At 38.3% G+C, this 19,666-nt stretch overlaps 1 protein-coding gene and 1 non-coding gene across 2 annotated transcripts in view; one reads left to right on the forward strand and one right to left on the reverse strand.

Annotated features, from left to right (window-relative positions):
• Nucleotides 1-17,667, forward strand: part of BMPR2 (bone morphogenetic protein receptor type 2) — a 168,650-nt gene extending 150,983 nt beyond the window's left edge. The window contains exons 12-14 of the mRNA XM_066233005.1: nucleotides 4,093-4,265; nucleotides 7,302-8,581; nucleotides 10,323-17,667. Coding sequence (XP_066089102.1) covers nucleotides 4,093-4,265; nucleotides 7,302-8,581; nucleotides 10,323-10,573 — 1,704 coding nt within the window. The 3' untranslated portion in view covers nucleotides 10,574-17,667. The remainder of the gene's footprint in view (nucleotides 1-4,092; nucleotides 4,266-7,301; nucleotides 8,582-10,322) is intronic.
• LOC136307020 (U12 minor spliceosomal RNA) lies at nucleotides 4,514-4,663 on the reverse strand. Its single transcript, XR_010725745.1, has one exon. It is a non-coding gene; the product is annotated as a U12 minor spliceosomal RNA (small nuclear RNA).
• Nucleotides 17,668-19,666: the final 1,999 nt, after the last annotated feature.

The following is a 19,666-nucleotide window of genomic DNA, read 5'->3' on the forward strand; positions in this document are numbered from 1 at the left end:
GCCAACTGGCCAGGGCCTTCTATTCTTAATTTTTTGAAGAGCCACCATACTTTCTTCCATAACAGTTGTACTACTTTACATTCCCACCAACAGTGAATGAGGGTTCCTTTTTCTCCACAGCCTTTCCAACACTTGTTGTTACCTATTTTGTTGATAATAGCTAATCTAACAGGTGTGAGGTGGTATCTCATTGTGGTTTTGATCTGCATTTCTCTAATAGCTAGTGATGATGAACATTTTTTCATATGTCTGTTGGCCATTTATATTTCTTCTTGGGAGAAGTGTCTGTTCATGTCCTCTTCCCATTTTTTTATTGGATTGTTTTCTTGTTTGTTGTTGAGTTTCATGAGTTCTTTATATATATTTTTGGACTCGTGTGTGTTACATAGCATATATGTGTTTTGCTTCTAGAGGGAAAATGGGTGGTTGATGGTTAAGGATGGGAGGGAGATTGAATTCCCTTTTCAACCTTTTGAATATAGTGAACCTACATATGTCTATTCAACAAAGTTATTTAGTTAAATTAAAATATTTTCATGCATGTAGTAAAATTCAAACAAAGAGTTTAAACAATAAAGAATCATTCTTTAGCAATACAAAATATATACAGTGAAAATTCTACTACTCACCTTAGACATTCAAAAGCCCTTACAAAGAAACAACTGCTATTAAGTTCCTTTTGTAGACTTCCAGAAATTTCTGTGCATTACAAGAGTATATGTGTAAGGTATTTTTCCCTGCCGAGAAGGAAGGAAGAGGCCGGAGCCACGAAGTGTGGAATAGTAGAAGGCTTTATTGAGTACAGAGCATACATCCCACCCGGCGAGGTTCCCTGGCCCCGAAGAAAGATGGAGGCCAGGGAAGTCGCAAGAATTAAACCACATGGGAGATATTTAAAGGGGTCCTCTAGGGAAGTCGGGCTAATATGACATGGTGAAATCTCACTGGCTGGCAGACGGCCGCTTTTTTCCAAAGGGTTCCTGTGAAGCCTCTTTTGGCACACTTGGTTGTGGGCGGTCCTAGCCAAAGTTTGCGGGTCTGGGTTCCCCACGTGACTATCCCCCATTATCCATTACATTCTGACCTTTTATGTTAAATAGAAAAGGGGCGCTGTTTATTTGTCTGGCTACTTCCTGCTGATTAGGGGCGTCATGGGAAGGGGGAGATCGGAAGGTGGTGGTTTTGAGGGGTGTCAGGAGGAACATCTGTGTGGCTGTGACTGGAGAAACTTCGCGGATGTGGTCCTGTAAGGATTTTAAAAAAACGAGGAGTAATAGGGGGATTGTAAGGTCCAGCCTTTGGTGAGGTGGAGATGGATAGAGTCCAGTGGTTCCGATTGCCAGTGGTCCTGTAAGGAGGGAAGCTTGAGGCAAAACTACATGTCAGGAGTGGCGTAAAAAGGGAAAAGGAAGGGGTCCCATCCATTCCCATAACCGAGACCCGTGAGGGAATTAGAGGTCCAGAGTGTGATGGCAAAACAGAGAATGTAGCCCCCGTGTCCACAAGAAATGAGATGGACTTACCCACTTGTTGCAGCATATCCTGGGTTTTCCGGGTCCAGGCCGTGTCCTAGGAGTTTGAGCAATGCACCCACCTGGCTGGATTGGCCTTCCCATTCGGGCGGCTTGTCCTCCACGTAGAGGCGCTGAGGAAAAACCTGTTGCCCAAAGGGGCAATCGCTCCTCCAGTGACTGGGCTGCTTGCAGTCAGGGCAGGGCTCAGTGGGCAGCTGCTGGCAGGGGCCCTGCCGGGACCAGTGGCCCTGCTTGCCACACTTAAAGCAAGCTGCTGTTGTGGTTTCTCTTTGTGGCTTGAACTTGGATCGGGCACTTCCTGTGCCTTGCCTCTGTTGTTCTATTGGCCTCAGGATTGCCACAAGAGCCGGGGTCTGAAGCGTTACCTTCTGCTGCATGCGGGCCTGGCGAACAGCCTTGGCCTGTTTCTACTAATTGGGACTGTTAAAAACTTTAAATGCCGTGTTCACAGGTTCCAGATAGGGGTTTGGGGGTTGAGAATAAAAGGAGGAGGGCTCATGCTGAGCCCGGCACCCAGATCCCACAGGAAACGCTGGAGCCAAAGGCAGGTCAGGGCCAGAACTTCCTGCAAGAAAATTGGGGTTGGGCCTTGGGGTCCGAAAACCGCTGTAAGAGCCAATGCCAGGCTGAGAATGGCCTGACGGAGGAGGGGTTTAAGAACACAGTGGAGAAGGGAAGGGCCCCTGGCCACCAGGGGAGGAGAAAGAGAGATGGTAATGGTGAATAAGAAACAGGTTTTTGTGAAGGGAGGGGAGGGGGCTCTCAGAGGGAAGAGACCCGAGCACAAAAGAGGTCCACAGAGGGACCATAGAAAAGTCCCGAGGGGGGGGTGACCCTGGGGGTCAGGCAGGAGAAAAAGAGAGTTGGGAGTCCACGGAGAAGGAAATATCAGGAGTGGAGGTTTTAGGTGAGGTTTCTCTGGCCAGAAAAAGGCCTGTGCGGTGGAACAAGTGGCACAGAGATTAAGGACAGGCACACAAATAATTAGAAGCCGTGAATGTAAGAGCTCTCCAATCAGTTCCCAGCTTTTTTGGCGATAATTAAATTGGTGAGGGTGTTAAAACCAAAATTCCCTTCAGGAGGCTAATTCAGTGGGTTCTGTGGCCTGGCCACAGCGGAGAAGAAGGACAGTTTCTTCTTCTTTAGGGAGGGAGATTCCTGTGCCCCCACAGCCGCCCTCACTCCTCGGAGTGGTCAGATTTGAGTATTAGCGTTCTAAAACTCAGGGTATGACCACGACGGAAAAGGTAAAGTGGATATGCTTGGGACGTCTCCGCAAGCACACTCACTCAGAACGGAAAAGACTTCCCCGACGTAGCTACGGTTTCAGACAGGGAGTCTGTGCCGAAGTGGGTGGAAGGTTGGAGATCCTGGTTCTTTCTCGGAGGGGATGAGGAAGAGGAGCGGTCCTTGCAGACTTCAACTCCTCCCGGGTTTCCGGCACCAAAATTTAAGGTATTTATCCCTGCCGAGAAGGAATGAAGGGGCCAGAGCCACCAAGTGTGGAATAACAAAAGGTTTTATTGAGTACAGCGCATCCCACCCAGCAAGGTTTCCTGGCCCCGAGGAAAGGTGGAGGCCAGGGAAGTCGCAAGGAGTGAACCATGTGGGAGATATTTAAAGGGGTCCTCTAGGGAAGTCGGGCTAATATGACGTGGTGAAATCTTACCAGCTGGCAGACGGTCATTTTTTCCAAAGGGTTCCTGTGAAGCCTCTTTTGGCGTGCTTGGTTGTGGGCAGTCCTCGCCAAAGTTTGCGGGTCTGGGTTCCCCACGTGACCATCCTCCATTATCCACTGACCTTACAATATATGTTTATATTTTTTCTAACATACAAATGGGAATTACTTTACCCACTTAGCCTTTACTATTTTTATTTAGCAATTGGGAGCATATATATCTTCCTAGTTCTTTTGATGCTACGTAGTATCCATTATACCAGTGGTCCCCAACCCCTGGGCCGTAGACTGGTACCAGTCCATGGGCCATTTGGTACTAATCTGCAGAGAAAGAATAAATAACTTACATTATTTCCGTTTTATTTATATTTAAGTCTGAACGATGTTTTATTTTTTAAAAAATGACCAGATTCCCTCTGTTACATCCGTCTAAGACTCACTCTTTACGCTTCTCTCGGTCACCTGACACATTTATCCGTCCCACCCTATAGGCCGGTCTGTGAAAATATTTTCTGACATTAAACCGGTCCATGGCCCAAAAAAGGTTGGGGACCACTGCATTATACCATATGTTTTATCCTGATCCTAAACCCAAGATCTCACTGGCTTGAGCAAGGTGTTACTCGCTGTGCTGGAGCCCCCTGGTTGAGAGACATATGAGAAAGCAATCAGTGAACCACTGAAGTGCCACAATGAAGAGTTGATGCTCCTCATCTCTCTCCCTTTCTGTCTGTCCCTATCTGTTCCTCTCTCTGTATCTCTGTCTCTGTCACAAAAAATAAATAAATAAGAAAATTGATTTTTTTCTATCTCATTTCAGTAAAAAAACAATACTTTTTTTTGTTTGAAATACACTATTTGACATGTGCTTTATTACAGGCAGTGAGGTCACTCAAGGAGACAATCGAAGACTGTTGGGACCAGGATGCAGAGGCTCGGCTTACTGCACAGTGTGCTGAGGAGAGGATGGCTGAACTTATGATGATATGGGAGAGAAACAAATCCGTGAGCCCAACAGTCAATCCAATGTCTACTGCTATGCAGAATGAGCGGTAAGACCCAAAGGGGGTTGGCATCCATCAGTCAGTATTGAAAACTGAAGCCAAACAGAGACCAAGAAATAAATATTCTTCACACCAGTCTAGTAGTGCAGTGATTAACTCATTCAGTCTAAAGTTGTAATTTTTTTTGTCTCCCTTCCCCTGTCTCTCTAAAACCAATAAAAATACTTTTTTTTTTTACCTTTTTAATCCTTTATTCTTAACCTTCAGGCAAATCTACTTTTTAGAGATAAAAGGGATGGGCAGATCGTGACTCCCAGGCATCCTGCAAAGTAGGCGGGTCACCTTAGGGGCAACCTTTACCCGCTCAAAAATTTGTCTCACATTAGCAGTGAGGATTCGGGCGTCACCCCACATCGTTATTTTCCTTACTCACAAGTTTAAGGCATTAAAACCAATAAAAATATTTTTAAGTTGTAGTTTTTCTTTCAATATTCCCATTCTTTTACTGATTTTTATTTTATTTAAATGCAAAATGGAATCTGGGCTTTAAAGAATATCTACAGATATAATAAAAGAGGTTAGTTTTTCTCTACTAAAGCTTCAATCTCCCTACAGTAATAAAGGTAAAACATTCTTTGTAGTTCCAAAAGTTCATAAGCACTTCAACAACTATTGTCATATTTATCTTTTGTTGTTATTCTTCCTTCCTCTACTTTTTGTTTATGTGTGTGTTTGTTATTTTAAAGGAACTGGAACTATGATCTTGCCTATGTATCCGACTTGTCTCACTGGAGGCTGTTGTTTCCAGGCTTCTTACCCAGTGCTCTTCCTTGTAGAATATGCTACTACTTTTACATGAGAGCAGTTCACAAATCTTTCCATCCCCTCATGAACATTATTCTATGAGACTTTTTTGTTGTTGTTAGAGCTATATTTATGGTCCTAAATAAAGGAGCTTTCTAAGGAATTTCTAAAACTTGGAACTTTCAGATTGTGTCGCCTGTGTTTGTTTCATGTTTAGGGGAGAAGTGTACCCACAAAATTGTCATTTTGTCTAATACCTGTTACAAATTTTCAGAAAGACATCAAGAAAAAAGTTACCAGAGAAAATTGAGAGGAAAAATATACTTGACTCTTGAATCATTTTTTGTGTTATTTTCTATTCTATTTCTAAAAGCAATCTGTGTTTTGAACTAGAGGCCCAAAATTGAGTTTACACTACTTATGTTTAGGTTAAATTAACTTCAACATATAAACCCTATGCTTTAAGTCGAGGGAAGTAGAGACTAGCAACTCTAAATATAAATTTTCTCCCTTTGCACCTACCTAAGGGTAGTCTTCTGCTTTCTTCTCACCTTATCTTTGTATTCTCTGTGCTCTTGTATGTTCTTGTACCCCTCTCAAGAATCAGCTACTTTGAAGTGTTTTTGAACTCTTCTTGAATAGTAAGAGGAAACCTTTGATGCTCCCCCTTGCTTTAGCCATTTTTTACCTTTTGTATCATTCAACTCTACCCCTTACATGCCTCTTCCCATGCTCTCTCTTCTAAGTAGTTTTCCCTAAATCATAGTTTATGCCATAACCCTTCTACTCTTTGTTTCATTTTATTGATTCTTCCTCTCCATGCCTCCTAAACTTTCTCTTGTACAGTACAACTTTTTACTTCTTCCTCTCCCTGTCATTCCGCTCATAACCTCATCAGTCTTTCCTCATAGCACTTCCTCTCCTTCAGCTGCTGCTTTTCCCTGTAACACTCACAACTATTATTAATGTTCCTAGTGTTTATACTTTGATTGTAAAGCTATCCCTGGGCTTTTATTTTAAATAACATAAATATATTAAAGTGCAATGCTCAAAAAACCATCACGCTCAAAGTGTGATGGTAATTATGAAGAAACCTTAATAACAGGAGGACTTTTCTGAATCTTGGATCCTTATCTGAATGTAACATTCTGTATTATAGTGTAGGCTCTAGGACTTTTCATTGATATGGCTTAGTCTACCCCAGGAAATTACATTTCATTGCTAGACTAGTCCTCTTCATGGAAGCATTATGGAACAACCTATTAGTCATTACCATTTGGCTGTTGGAACTTAATTGGTAGCATATTTGTTGAGTAGCCACTATATATCTAATATTATAAGAATACAAAAGAAATGTTCCGCCTGACCAGGCAGTGGCGCAGTGGATAGAGCATCGGGCTGCGATGCGGAGGACCCAGGTTCGAGACCCCGAGGTCACCAGCTTGAGCGCGGGCTCGTCTGGTTTGAGCAAGGCTCATCAGCTTGGATCCAAGGTTGCTGGCTCGAGCAAGGGGTTACTCAGTCTGCTGTAGCCCCACAGTCAAGGCACATATGAGAAAGCAATCAATGAACAACTAAAGTGCCACAACAAAAAACTGATGATTGATGCTTCTCATCTCTCTCCCTTCCTGTCTGTCTGTCCCTATCTATCCCTCTCTCTAACTCTCTCTCTGTCACTGTCTCTGTAAAAAGAAAAAGAAAATAAACGTTCAATGGTCCCTCCTCTCATGAAACTTAGTATCTGGTTGAACAAGTATATAATTCATAGATATATTTGTTAATGTTATACAACTATAAGAGAGATTTTTAGTTAGCTTATAAAACAAAATAATGAACATGTATAAAAATCATATCTAGGTCTGACCTGTGGTGGTGCAGTGGATAAAACGCCAACCTGGAATGCTGAGGTCGCTGGTTCAAAACCCCAGACTTTGCCTGGTCAAGGCACATATGAGAATTGATGCTTCCTGCTCCTTCCCCCTTCTCTCTTTCTCTCTCTCTCTCTAAAAATGAATAAATAAAATCTATAAAATAAAAAATAAATTATATCTAGATCCACATAGGTTTTTCAGTAGGCTTAAATCATATAAAACTAGCTTTTAGTAAGTTATTAAGTGACATTTGATTATTTGATTAGAATTTTTAATAACTTCTAGAATGATATGGGTTAGGAATAAAGTAAAAAGTAATTTCTACTTTAAAATCAGAGGTGTTGAACTTGGATAGTCAGTTTGTCATAAATGTACATTCTCAATGTAGTACTTTTTTTCTTTATTTAAGCAACCTGTCACACAATAGGCGTGTGCCAAAGATTGGCCCTTACCCAGATTATTCTTCTTCCTCATACATCGAAGACTCTATCCATCATACTGACAGCATTGTGAAGAATATTTCTTCTGAGCATTCGATGTCCAGCACACCTTTGACAACAGGAGAAAAGAACCGAAACTCAATTAACTATGAACGACAGCAAGCACAAGCTCGAATTCCCAGCCCTGAAACAAGTATCACCAGCCTGTCCACTAACACAACAACCACAAACACCACTGGCCTCACTCCAAGCACTGGCATGACCACTATATCTGAGATGCCATACTCAGATGAAACAAATCTTCATGCCACAAATGTTTCACAGACAATTGGGCCAACACCTGTCTGCTTACAGCTGACAGAAGAAGATTTGGAGACCAACAAGCTAGACCCAAAAGAAGTTGATAAGAACCTCAAGGAAAGTTCAGATGAGAATCTCATGGAGCATTCTCTTAAACAGTTCAGTGGACCAGACCCACTGAGCAGTACCAGTTCTAGCTTGCTTTACCCGCTAATAAAGCTTGCAGTAGAAGTGACTGGACAGCAGGACTTCACACAGGCTGCCAATGGCCAAGCATGTTTAATCCCTGACGTTCCACCTGCTCAGCTCTATCCTCTCCCCAAGCAGCAGAACCTTCCTAAGAGACCGACTAGTTTGCCTTTAAACACCAAAAATTCAACAAAGGAGCCCCGGCTGAAATTTGGCAGCAAGCACAAATCAAACTTGAAACAAGTAGAAACTGGAGTTGCCAAAATGAATACAATTAATGCTGTAGAACCTCATGTGGTTACAGTCACGATGAATGGTGTGGCAGGTAGAAACCACAACGTTAACTCCCATGCTGCCACTACTCAGTATGCCAATGGGGCAATACCGTCTGGCCAGACAGCCAACACAGTGGCACATCGGGCCCAAGAAATGCTGCAGAATCAATTCATTGGTGAAGACACCAGGCTGAATATTAATTCCAGTCCCGATGAGCATGAACCTTTATTGAGGCGAGAGCAACAGGTTGGCCATGATGAAGGTGTTCTGGATCGTCTTGTGGACAGGAGGGAACGGCCACTGGAAGGTGGCCGAACTAATTCTAATAACAACAATAGTAATCCATGTTCAGAGCAAGATGTTCTTACACAGGGTGTTCCAAGCATAGTAGCAGACCCTGGACCATCAAAACCCAGAAGAGCACAGAGGCCTAATTCTTTGGATCTTTCAGCAACAAATGTCCTTGATGACAGCGGATTGCAATGTAAGTGGAGGTGTCATGTAATCTCTCCTGCTTGTCTTTTTGGACCATTTAAATAACTACTTAGGTAGAATCAGATTGTATTTCAACCAGCAATTACTTATTTTTACCACTTTTAGAAATAAAATAAGCCATTTGGCTGGACCTCAAAAATAATTAGACTGTTAAAAAGAAAAAAGTAATTTTTTTGTTGATAATTAAAAAGTCAGTTTTACAATAGAATAATTACAAATTTAATATGTGTCTTATGTATTATAGCTACTGGTTTATAACATAACATTTTCTGTGAATGGTTAAGATTAAATAAATACCAGTTTAAAACCTCCAAAAAAATGCCGGTATAACTTTTGAAACAGTTTGTTGAGTATATTAACATCTATTATACACACACACACATTTCAATTTTATCATACATAATAAAATCTTTAAAGTTTAGAGAAAATCAAAAAAGTTACTATAAAGTTGCTGTTAGCTTTTTTAGTGTCATGTTTTTCAAGAGTTATGTGTTGAGTCTCCCAAGTGCCTATAGCATTGTGCTATGGGCCTCTTAACAACTTAAACAAATAATTTCAATAATTTGATACTTGGTTGTTGGCCCTAAAGAGATTATAACATAAAACAGGAGAGCTCACCAAAATCTTTAACACTTATCATTACACAAAATTTATCTCTCTTTTAGACAGCACTTATGAAGAAAGACAAAAGTATGTTTTATGGTTGTTATCGAAGGCTACAAAATGGTCTACAAGGGATTTAGCTCTCAAAACTTGATCAGTAGAATATAATCCCTTACTTGAGTGGTTTAGATTATAAACCACTTGACCTATTGCAATGGCTCCATATCAGTAAAATGTCCTATCAGGTATGGGAAAGGGGAATTACTAGAAAATTTGCATTCTAGTATTTATGTCTTTGTTCTGTAAAATATTATATGCCAAGTGCCTTTATAATTTTATTTGCTTTGAGCATTAAGTAAAATGATTAAATGCATTTTTGCCAAGTTAGGATTGTGACCAATAATGAAAGGATTTGAGACTACAGGTAAGAACTCTGAATTTTCTCTTCTGTTGTTTCTTTTTGTGGTTTTTAAATACTTTAAATATCTTGCCCTGTAGAATAATTCAACCAGTTATAAAAACATTGGCCTTAAAGAGTCCTAAAAATATGTTGTTTTGTCTAGAAAAATATTGCCTGGCATTATCAATTTTAAGAAATGTCCAGGCCCTGGCCGGTTGGCTCAGTGGTAGAGCGTCAGCCTGGCTTGCAGAAGTCCCAGGTTCGATTCTCGGCCAGGGCACACAGGAGAGGCGCCCATCCGCTTCTCCATCCCTCCCCCTCTCCTTCTTCTCTGTCTCTCTCTTCCCCTCCTGCAGCTAAGGCTCCATTGGAGCAAGGATGGCCCGGGCGCTGGGGATGGCTCTGTGGCCTCTGCCTCAGGCGCTAGAGTGGCTCTGGTCGCAACATAGCGATGCCCAAGATGGGCAGAGCATCGCCCCCTGGTGGGCAGAGCATCACCCCTGGTGGGCGCGCCGGGTGGATCCCGGTCGGGCGCATGCGGGAGTCTATCTGACTATCTCTCCCCGTTTCCAGCTTCAAAAAAATACAAAAAAAAAAAAAAAAAGAAATGTCCATTAACACCTCCTGCAGACATTAGTTGATCTGTTCTTGAGTTGGAACCCTAACTTTTTACTTTTTAATAGTTTCTTAATATATATAGTTCATTTTTCTGTATTTTTATTTTCAGTAGGTGAGTCAATGCAAGATGGCAAATCAGGATCTGGTGAAAAGATCAAGAAACGTGTGAAAACTCCCTATTCTCTTAAGCGGTGGCGCCCTTCAACCTGGGTTATCTCCACTGAACAACTGGACTGTGAGGTCAACAACAATGGCAGTGACAGGGCAGTTCATTCCAAATCTAGCACCGCTGTTTACCTTGCAGAAGGAGGCACTGCCACAACCATGGTGTCTAAAGATATAGGAATGAACTGTCTGTGAAATGTTTTCAAGCCTATGGAGTGAAATTATTTTTTGCATCATTTAAACATGCAGAAGACATTTTTTAAAAACTGCTTTATCCTCCTGTCAGTACCCCCTCCCACCCCTGCAACAAGGACTTGCTTTAAATAGATTTCAGCTATGCAGAAAATTTAGCTTATGCTTCCATATTTTTTAATTTTGTTTTTTTAAGTTTTGCACTTTTGTTTAGTCTTGCTAAAGTTATATTTGTTATGACCACAGAATTATATGTGTGTGTATCAAAAGTGGTCTCAAAATATTTTTTTAAGAAAAAAAGCAAAAACAATGTTTTACTGATAATCAGTTTGAAACAGTTTCTAAATATCATTAAAACAGAAGTAAATTAAGACAGGTTTGACTTCAGTGGTATCTGGTATCCATGTTTTATTTCTGGGCACAAGCTTGTTTATTTTATATGTTGATATGTCCCTAACATTTTATCTGTTAGACATTCTTTTCTCTTGTATTTTGTTTGAATGTGCAATAGTCTTTAGGCCACAAATAAGCTTTTTGATAAGCTCTCTTCCTAACAGAGCACACATTCTTCCATAATATGAACATTTTTCTCCCCCATACTTTGGTCAGGTCTGTTCCATAACAGTGAATTTGACAAGAGAAAGCAGCTACCTGACGTTTTGCTTTCTCTCTCCTTTTAGAAAATGCAGAAACATTGTCTCAAAGGGCTCTAAAGAAGGAACTACCAAAACCTAATTTGAAATGCTGTTTCTTTTAACCTTCCAAATTCTAAATGTTTCCTTCCAGGCATTTTAATAAACATATTTGGTTCTGGTTTTGGAAGTTCATGAAAGAGCATAGAACAAAGTTGAAGAAGTGAAATATTAGCCTTTTTTTTTTCATTTTATTTTATTTTTATATGTATGTTTTGTTCCATTTTCACTTATTTAAGAAGCACATTTTTATCAGAAAACTTATAGAACTCTACTTATATTGGAATTTTTAAGTAGGTAGATGGCTAAGACTATATGGTGTATATCCTTTATTCTTTGAATAAGCCATCTTTCACTCAAATAAAATTACATTTCCTGTTTAAAATAACTTCAAAAGTAATTCATAGTTTTGAACCTGTAGTATCTTTTTATCCTCTTCCCAAGCAAAGCCTGGTAACTGTCTGAAAAGGATCCCTCATCTCTTCCTATGACCTAAAACACTGTGTGGAAATATCAATTGGCATGCCAAATCCCTGTGGAAGGATTGCTGCCGAACCTATCATCTTTGAGCAGATTGAAACTTACCTCTCTTTTCAAAACTGTGTTTTTTCACTAATCCTATTTTCTTAATTTCTCTTTTTGCCAATTTTTCACATGATTTTTGATATGTGACCAACATTTATTATTTGTTATATTCAAATACACCTTTTAGTGATAACATGTATCTTTCAGATTATATTTTTTAAGCTTTTTTTGCTTCTTCATTACTCATAATTGTCTCTGAAACAAGAACCTCTGCATGTTTTTTAAATAAAGCACTTTATGTCAAATAAGGGACTTTTTTTTATAAGCACAAGCTATTTTCTATTGATTTGCAAACAGTGATGCTCTCATTTTTTACAAATTCTCACAGTACTTAGTACTAATTATCTAATTAAGTTCTATGATTTCTCTGGGAGATAAAAAGCTAAGAGGAAAAAAAAAACCCCAGAACAATATTTTCTCAATAATATTCCTCTGTCTTCTTCATTTAGCTAAAAACAGCCTAAATTTCCCAATTAGCTCTCCAAATTACTTATGACATATATAAGCCTTCTCGTTTGCCATCTGCTATGATCTTGAGTTAGATGTTATAGCACTTACCATTTATTCTGCTAGATTGCTGAACACAGTTTTGAATTCTTAGAATTTAGATTTCTTTTACTAACACACAGGATTTTCACCTGTTTTATTGGCCCTTATCTTTTTTCAGACCCTTAATATATTCTTCAATCTTCTGGCATAAAATGTTTTCCATTTAGTTATTCTTTTATTGTGTAATAAATTATATCTTTCCCAGTTAATTTTCACTTAGTTCTCTTGCCTTTACATGTCTTTCAACAGTATTTCAGGATATTATTTTCAGATATTTGTAGGACATATCTGAAAAAAAAAATAAAGTCCTTCTCCAATTGGAAGCATTGAGGATAATGACCATTTGAGGTTTAATTAATCTTTTCCTGACAGAGGGAGACTTTATCTTAAATTCTACGATACTTTGTGTTTGGCCCAGGTGATAGAAACTTTTCCAACATTTTTTGATATTTAATTAAATACTTCTAAAAGTTAATATATCAAATTAAAATAACTCCTTATAGTTTCTCATTTCATGCAAGCGTGTTTAAAAGAAATACCATAATTTCTCTTCCCCAGTATTTTAGTAGAGTTTTGAAAAAGTAATAGTAGAAAGTGTAGTTCATTTTAATAAATTTTTAGATTAAATTGTACACCAGACTGATTTACTTCTAGAATCTGTTTATAATATACAAGCAAGCAAAATTACTTAAAATACTTATTTGCAAATTTTATCCATCTAATAATAAATGTTTCTTAAAATGTTCCCCCTTTCTAAGTGCATAATTGGGGGGAAATTTGTTATCAGTGTAAAAAGTTTTGGGAAGGTGCAAGAGTGAAATACTAATTGACCATTTGTTGTATATTGAATGTTGGGATATATAGAGACACACCATCTCTTTTAGTCCTCTTTTAATCCTTATATAATAACCATATAAAGATTATAATTAATATATCTCCTTTACAGATGAGTAAACTAAAGCTAGGAGAAACTAAGTAATTTGCCCAAGGTCCACATCTAGTAATAGAGATGGATTTTAACCTACATTTGCTTTTCTCCACATCTCTCATTTATACCATATTGCCTACACACTGTATGACAGGATATATCATGTACTGACATTTCATAGGAAATTTAGTCATTATACTCCAGCACAATTGTGCCTTGTATATAAGCCAAACCCAGACACTTAATAACTTTAAAAGTTAGGCAACTATGAGAAGGCATGTAGATATATCTATGCTGATTGTTGCTTGAGAAGTAATTACTAATTCAAGACAAAATTCAGTCTCACTTCTTGCCATTATGAATCTTAAAATCACTTCTCTTAAATCCTAAACGTTCTTATATTGAAGAAATAACGTTAAGTAAATTTTAAGGGTAAAGTGAAGGTGGCTTATGGAAATAGAGGCTTTTTCATAAATTGATTACATTCTTAATTTGGAGGAATTAATTTAACATGGACTTTTAGTCTCATCAATCCTTTGACTCCATCTTGAGAATTTCTGCTTTTAGTGACTTTAGAAAATTTTACTAATCCAGAAAATGAATTGAGGAGGATGTAGGAAGGATATAACAATAATGTTTTAATAAAGTAATTTGTCTAGTGTCATTACATGTGTCCGCATGTTCCAGAAAATGTACATTGGTTCTTAATGTGAAAACAATTAAAGAAAGGTAGAAACACTCGAGTATGTGTTTTAGTGGGAATTATCCCACAATTGGGTGTGTGTTTTTATTTCAAATATTTTCAAATTTAGCTTTTACAGTCAATGGAATACCTGGTAAGCTGCAGCTGTTTACTAAACTGTTCATTATGTGTAATCCTCTTTCTTTAAAGTCGTTTAAAATGGAAAAATATTTCAATAAACTTTTTATTTCTTTTTTTCATATTTATGGAAATGAATATTTCATTGGAGGTAGTTGGTTCCTAGGACTTGAGATTACCTATATTTCTATATAGTCTTTTATAAATTTATGTTGAATTGAGGTTATTGCATAACTAGTCATAGATTTCTTTATATATAACTTTCTATTCCAAGCTAACTTCTTAAAAGTTACAGTAAATATTAGTTGATTGTCCAGATAAGTTACTCTAGAGATTACATATCATCCCCATGTACACCCCAAGAGTATTTTTCAGACTAGGATATTTCTAAATATTCATACCTTTTACTGTCAGTTTCTCTTCAGCAAATAAAATTGCATTTTAATTTTTAGATTCAGAACTATGCAAACTTTAGCCAAAACTACCTTGCATGACCAGCACCTAAATATACTCCTTGATTGAGTAAATCTGGCAAATTTCAGTTTGAGCTAGTTGCACAAGAGTTACTATCAAAAAAAAAAAAAAAAAGAAAAGAAAAGCTTCTCCGGGTTAAACTAACAGACAAGAAAGAAAGCCCCAGGGTGTTCTCTTGTACCTAAACAGCACTGTCCTTCCAGCACCTCTCACTTTATATCTGATTTAACCCTGTCCCTGGGTTATCTGACTTGCAGTCTTCTGTGTCAGGGAAGTTTGTTTCATGTCCTGCTTCTCGCCTATTTTCATTTTATATTCATTTCTCTTATCCAGTAGTAAAAAGAGCAGTTGGTTATCCTCTTCAACATTGTTCTTCAGTATGCTTCAGGCTTTTTATCCAACACCTAAGTCTCAGATCCTCAGACAAGATTGCTTTAGTTCCTTTAGCATTTTATCCTCAGTCCAATTTTAAAAACTATTTATATTTAAGAACACCTAAGATTATATTTTATGTTATATTCAAGTTTATTACTTCAGTTAATAGGATAGAATTGAGAATTAAGATGTTACCATTTGACAGTGGATCCAGCCATCAAATTGTCAGCAAATCACTTAAGGTTTGTATCATCTAACATTTTCTATTAAACTGTTGAGTTTTATGATTTTATATTCTGTTAGTTATAACTAAAAAGCCATGCATACAGCATTGTATATCATTTTGCCATTAAAATTTTTAACATATTGCAGCAAGCTTAGAATTATGTTTGAGCCACATAAAATGTATGTATGTTTTACATATTTCTTTGTATCAAATATTAAACACAAAGTGCAACATTAACTTTCAAAAGTAAACCCTACAGTAATCAGGTATTATCTATGAACATTTTTGCAGACCACTTTTGAAATACTTATCATTGTTTTTGCAACATAGACTAGACAGTAACAACTTTCATTTAACCTTCTTTCATTTAAGTGACTTTCATTTAAGTGGCTGGTTAAAGTTAAGTGTGCATATAAAGAAAAATTTAGGATTTTATCTCATGGTTGATACATTTGAAAGTAAATACTTACAAAGATTCGTGCTGTGTATTAAAATTATGCCCCAAATAAATTATCATATCTTGAAAATTCTAATTGTTATTACTGTGATTTTTGTAGTATTACGGTTAAACATGTGACAGTCTTTTTTTTTTTTTTTTTACAGAGACAGAGAGTCAGAGAGAGGGATAGATAGGGACAGATAGGAACGGAGAGAGATGAGAAGCATCAATCATCAGTTTTTCGTTGTGACACCGTAGTTGTGCATTGATTGCTTTCTCATATGTGCCTTGATCGCGGGCCTTTAGCAGACCGAGTAACTCCTTGCTCAAGCCAGTGACCTTGGGTCCAAGCTGGTGAGGTTTGCTCAAACCAGATGAGCCCACGCTCAAGCTGGCGACCTCGGGGTCTCAAACCTGGGTCCTCTGCATCCCAGTCTGACGCTTCATCCACTGCACCGCCACCTGATCAGGCATGATAGTCATTTTTTAAACTTAATTTGAAACCTAGATTTTAAAATCTGGGTAAGATAGGAGAAATCTTTAGAAGTTAATCACATCATGAGGGTTCCAATTTATGATTGAATTTTAAAACAATTTTTAAACTACAGCTGGTTTTTGTTTTAAAAGATAATGTGGGTGATTTTCATTTTATTTGTACTTTTAGACATATTACTTGAAAACTCAGGGCTGCTTTTCATCCCTTTGCACATTTCAAAACTTCAATTGGTAGTAAACAAGTAATTAGAACCAGTCAAATATTTCAAGTGCTTATTGCACACACATTTCAATAAATGTTTCATCATATTTAGGTTTTAGAGTTGAAGCACCATCTTCAAACCACTTATAATCTTTGGTCAAATAGTTATCTATGATGGGATAAAATAAATATTTCACTTTATTTTTTTTCTTTTTAATGGGAGAACTTAGTAGTTTCTCTGTGATAAAATTTTCTCAGGAGGTAATTTAACATTATAAAACTGTCTTCTGAAAGCGAACTAATGAGCTTATAGCTTCAGTAATAGCTTGGGACATTTCAAGAAGATAACCCATTTGTCACATTGTTAGATCCAAATAAAATTGTTCTTCAAATATGTTCAAGCTCCAAATGGGTATGGTGTATACTTAAAATCCTAGCAATGAAGTTGTTTTTTAACCAGTCTCTTGTCTCAGGCTCTCCACGTTACTACCAATTCTTATAAATATGGTAGGGAAAGAAGTTTAACCATAAGAAAACTAAATTACTAAAAAATACAATTCAAAAATAGGTCCTGGTTTAACATTGAATTGCTTGGCTTTTGTGGCTTTTTTTCTGGTCACATTTATTTATTTAAACAGTTTTTGAATGCCTTGTCATAGAGATTATATTATATAAGTGTATAAGCTGGAATCATTCTTAATTTTCTGTTGATAATTTTTCAAATGAAGATAAATGGATAGTTGTAAAATACACTAACTTAGAGTGTTGTAGCTGAAACATGGAGATGTGTAGCTGCCATGCTTTTTCTGACTAGAGAGGAGAAACAAGCTACAGAGTATTCATTTCTGAGAATGCCTTTCTGGAATAAGGAAGGTTGGAAAGTATTGTCAATTCCTCAGAACCCTCTTTCTTGTTAACGGGTATCTTTTGTTGGTGTGGTTTGCTCTTACATAACATAGAATATCATAAATGAATTTATGAATAATTTCAGTTATTTTGCTTTTGTATAAGCTGTCTGAGACCTTGCTATGCTGTGTAAGTTGTGTTTGATGGGTCAGTGTATGAAATAAATAAAGCAAATCACTTTTCTTTTGTATTATCTATGGATGCCACTATGAAAGCTGACATTAAGCCACTAAAGAGTTTTCTATGAATAATTGTAAGTAAATGCTTTGATATATATAAACCTAAATAAAAAACTATTGATACAGAGGCATTGGAGGAGATTTTAAGACAGTTCTCAAACTTATGAAAAAGGCTTGCTGTAAATGGTGCATTATTCCGTTTATTAAAGATCATATTAATGACAAAAGAAATTGTATCTTTTGATTTTATGATGTTATCAGAAGTTATTGTTAATGTGGTATTTTAGGAATTTCTCCCTAGGATTTTTTTTGGGGGGGGCAGAGAGAGGGACAGATAGGGACAGACAGACAGGAAGGGAGAGAGATGAGAAACGTTAGTTCTTCGTTGCGGTTCCTTAGTTGTTCATTGATTGATTTCTCATATGTGGCTTGACCAGGGGGGTGGGGGGCTACAGCAGACTGAATGACCCCTTGCTCGAGCCAGCAACCTTGGGCTCAAGCTGGTGAGCCTTGCTCAAACCTGATGAGCCCACGTTCAAGCTGGCGATGTCAGGGTCTCAAACCTGGGTCCTCCGCATCTCAGTCCGACGCTCTTATCCACTGCGCCGCCTGGTCAGGCTCCCTAGGATATTAAATATTCTAACATAACTTTTCATTGTTCAGTATGATACATTTTCTTTTTCAGTATGATACATTTTTAAAAATCAACTAATGTTACACTAATAGGAGGATACCTGCTATATTCCAGATGTTGAATGTTAGTTATTTAATATGTGTTGTTAATTCTCACAGTAATCCTACAAAACACCTATTACTGTCCCCATTTTATAAATTAAAAAACTGTGGCTCAGCAAAGTTAAATACCTTACCAAAAGCCACAGATCTGGTAAAGATGAGATTCTAATGCAGGGGTCCCCAAACTACGGCCCGCGGGCCACATGCAGCCTCCACCGCACTTCCGGAAGGGGCACCTCTTTCATTGGTGGTCAGTGAGAGGAGTATAGTTCCCATTGAAATACTGGTCAATTTGTTGATTTAAATTTACTTGTTCTTGATAAAGCGTCGACCTGGAAATGCTGAGGTCGCCGGTTCGAACACCTGGGTTTGCCTGGTCAAGGTACATATGGGAGTTGAGGATTCCAGCTCCTCCCCCCTTCTCTCTCTCTGTCTCTCCTCTCTCTCTCTCTCTCTCTCTCTCTCTCTCTCTCTCTCTCTGTCTCTCCCTCTCCTCTCTCAAATGAATAAATAAAAAATAAAATAAAAAAAAATAAATTTACTTGTTCTTTATTTTAAATATTGTATTTGTTCCATTTTGTTTTTTTTACTTTAAAATAAGATATGTGCAGTGTGCATAGGGAATTGTTCATAGTTTTTTGTTTGTTTGTTTTTTGGGTTTTTTTTGTATTTTTCTGAAGCTGGAAACAGGGAGAGACAGACAGACTCCTGCATGCCCCCGACCGGGATCCACCCAGCACGCCCACCAGGGGCGAAGCTCTGCCCCTCCGGGGCGTCGCTCTGCCACGACCAGAGCCACTCTAGCGCCTGGGGCAGAGGCCAAGGAGCCATCCCCAGCGCCCGGGCCATCTTTGCTTAATGGAGCCTCGGCTGCGGGAGGGTAAGAGAGAGACAGAGAGGAAGGAGGGGGGGTAGAGAAGCAAATGGGCGCTTCTCCTATGTGCCCTGGCCGGGAATCGAACCCCAGTCCCCTGCACACCAGGCTGATGCTCTACTGCTGAGCCAACCGGCCAGGGCCAATCATAGTTTTTTTTATAGTCTGACCTTCCAACGGTCTGAGGGACAGTGAACTGGCCCCCTGTGTAAAAAGTTTGGGGACCCCTGTTTTAATGTATCTTCCATTTTTCTTTGAACTACAGTTTTAAATCTCTGATTATGGCATGGGAAACTTAGAAATGAAAATGGCTCGGTGATAGTATCCAAGAACATAAAGCAACTTGAGGTTACTGAAAAGCTACCAGGTACAAAAACAACCGTCTCTACTGGCCTAACATTCTGTTTGTGTTTTACATCATCACATAATCTTTTTAGTTAGAGCTTTTCATTTTTAGGAGGACTTGTTAAAATAGAATATGAGTTTGTAAAGACACATTGTGTTTGAGTCTTGAATTCAGTTTATTAACTAAGTGTCCTGGAGTAGAAGAATCCTGTGCCAATCCATAGGACAACCATGAGTTAAAAGAAAAGATCACTCTTACCCAGATTCCAAGG

The sequence above is a fragment of the Saccopteryx bilineata genome, chromosome 5, assembly GCF_036850765.1.
Source record: "Saccopteryx bilineata isolate mSacBil1 chromosome 5, mSacBil1_pri_phased_curated, whole genome shotgun sequence".
NCBI lineage: Eukaryota > Metazoa > Chordata > Mammalia > Chiroptera > Emballonuridae > Saccopteryx > Saccopteryx bilineata.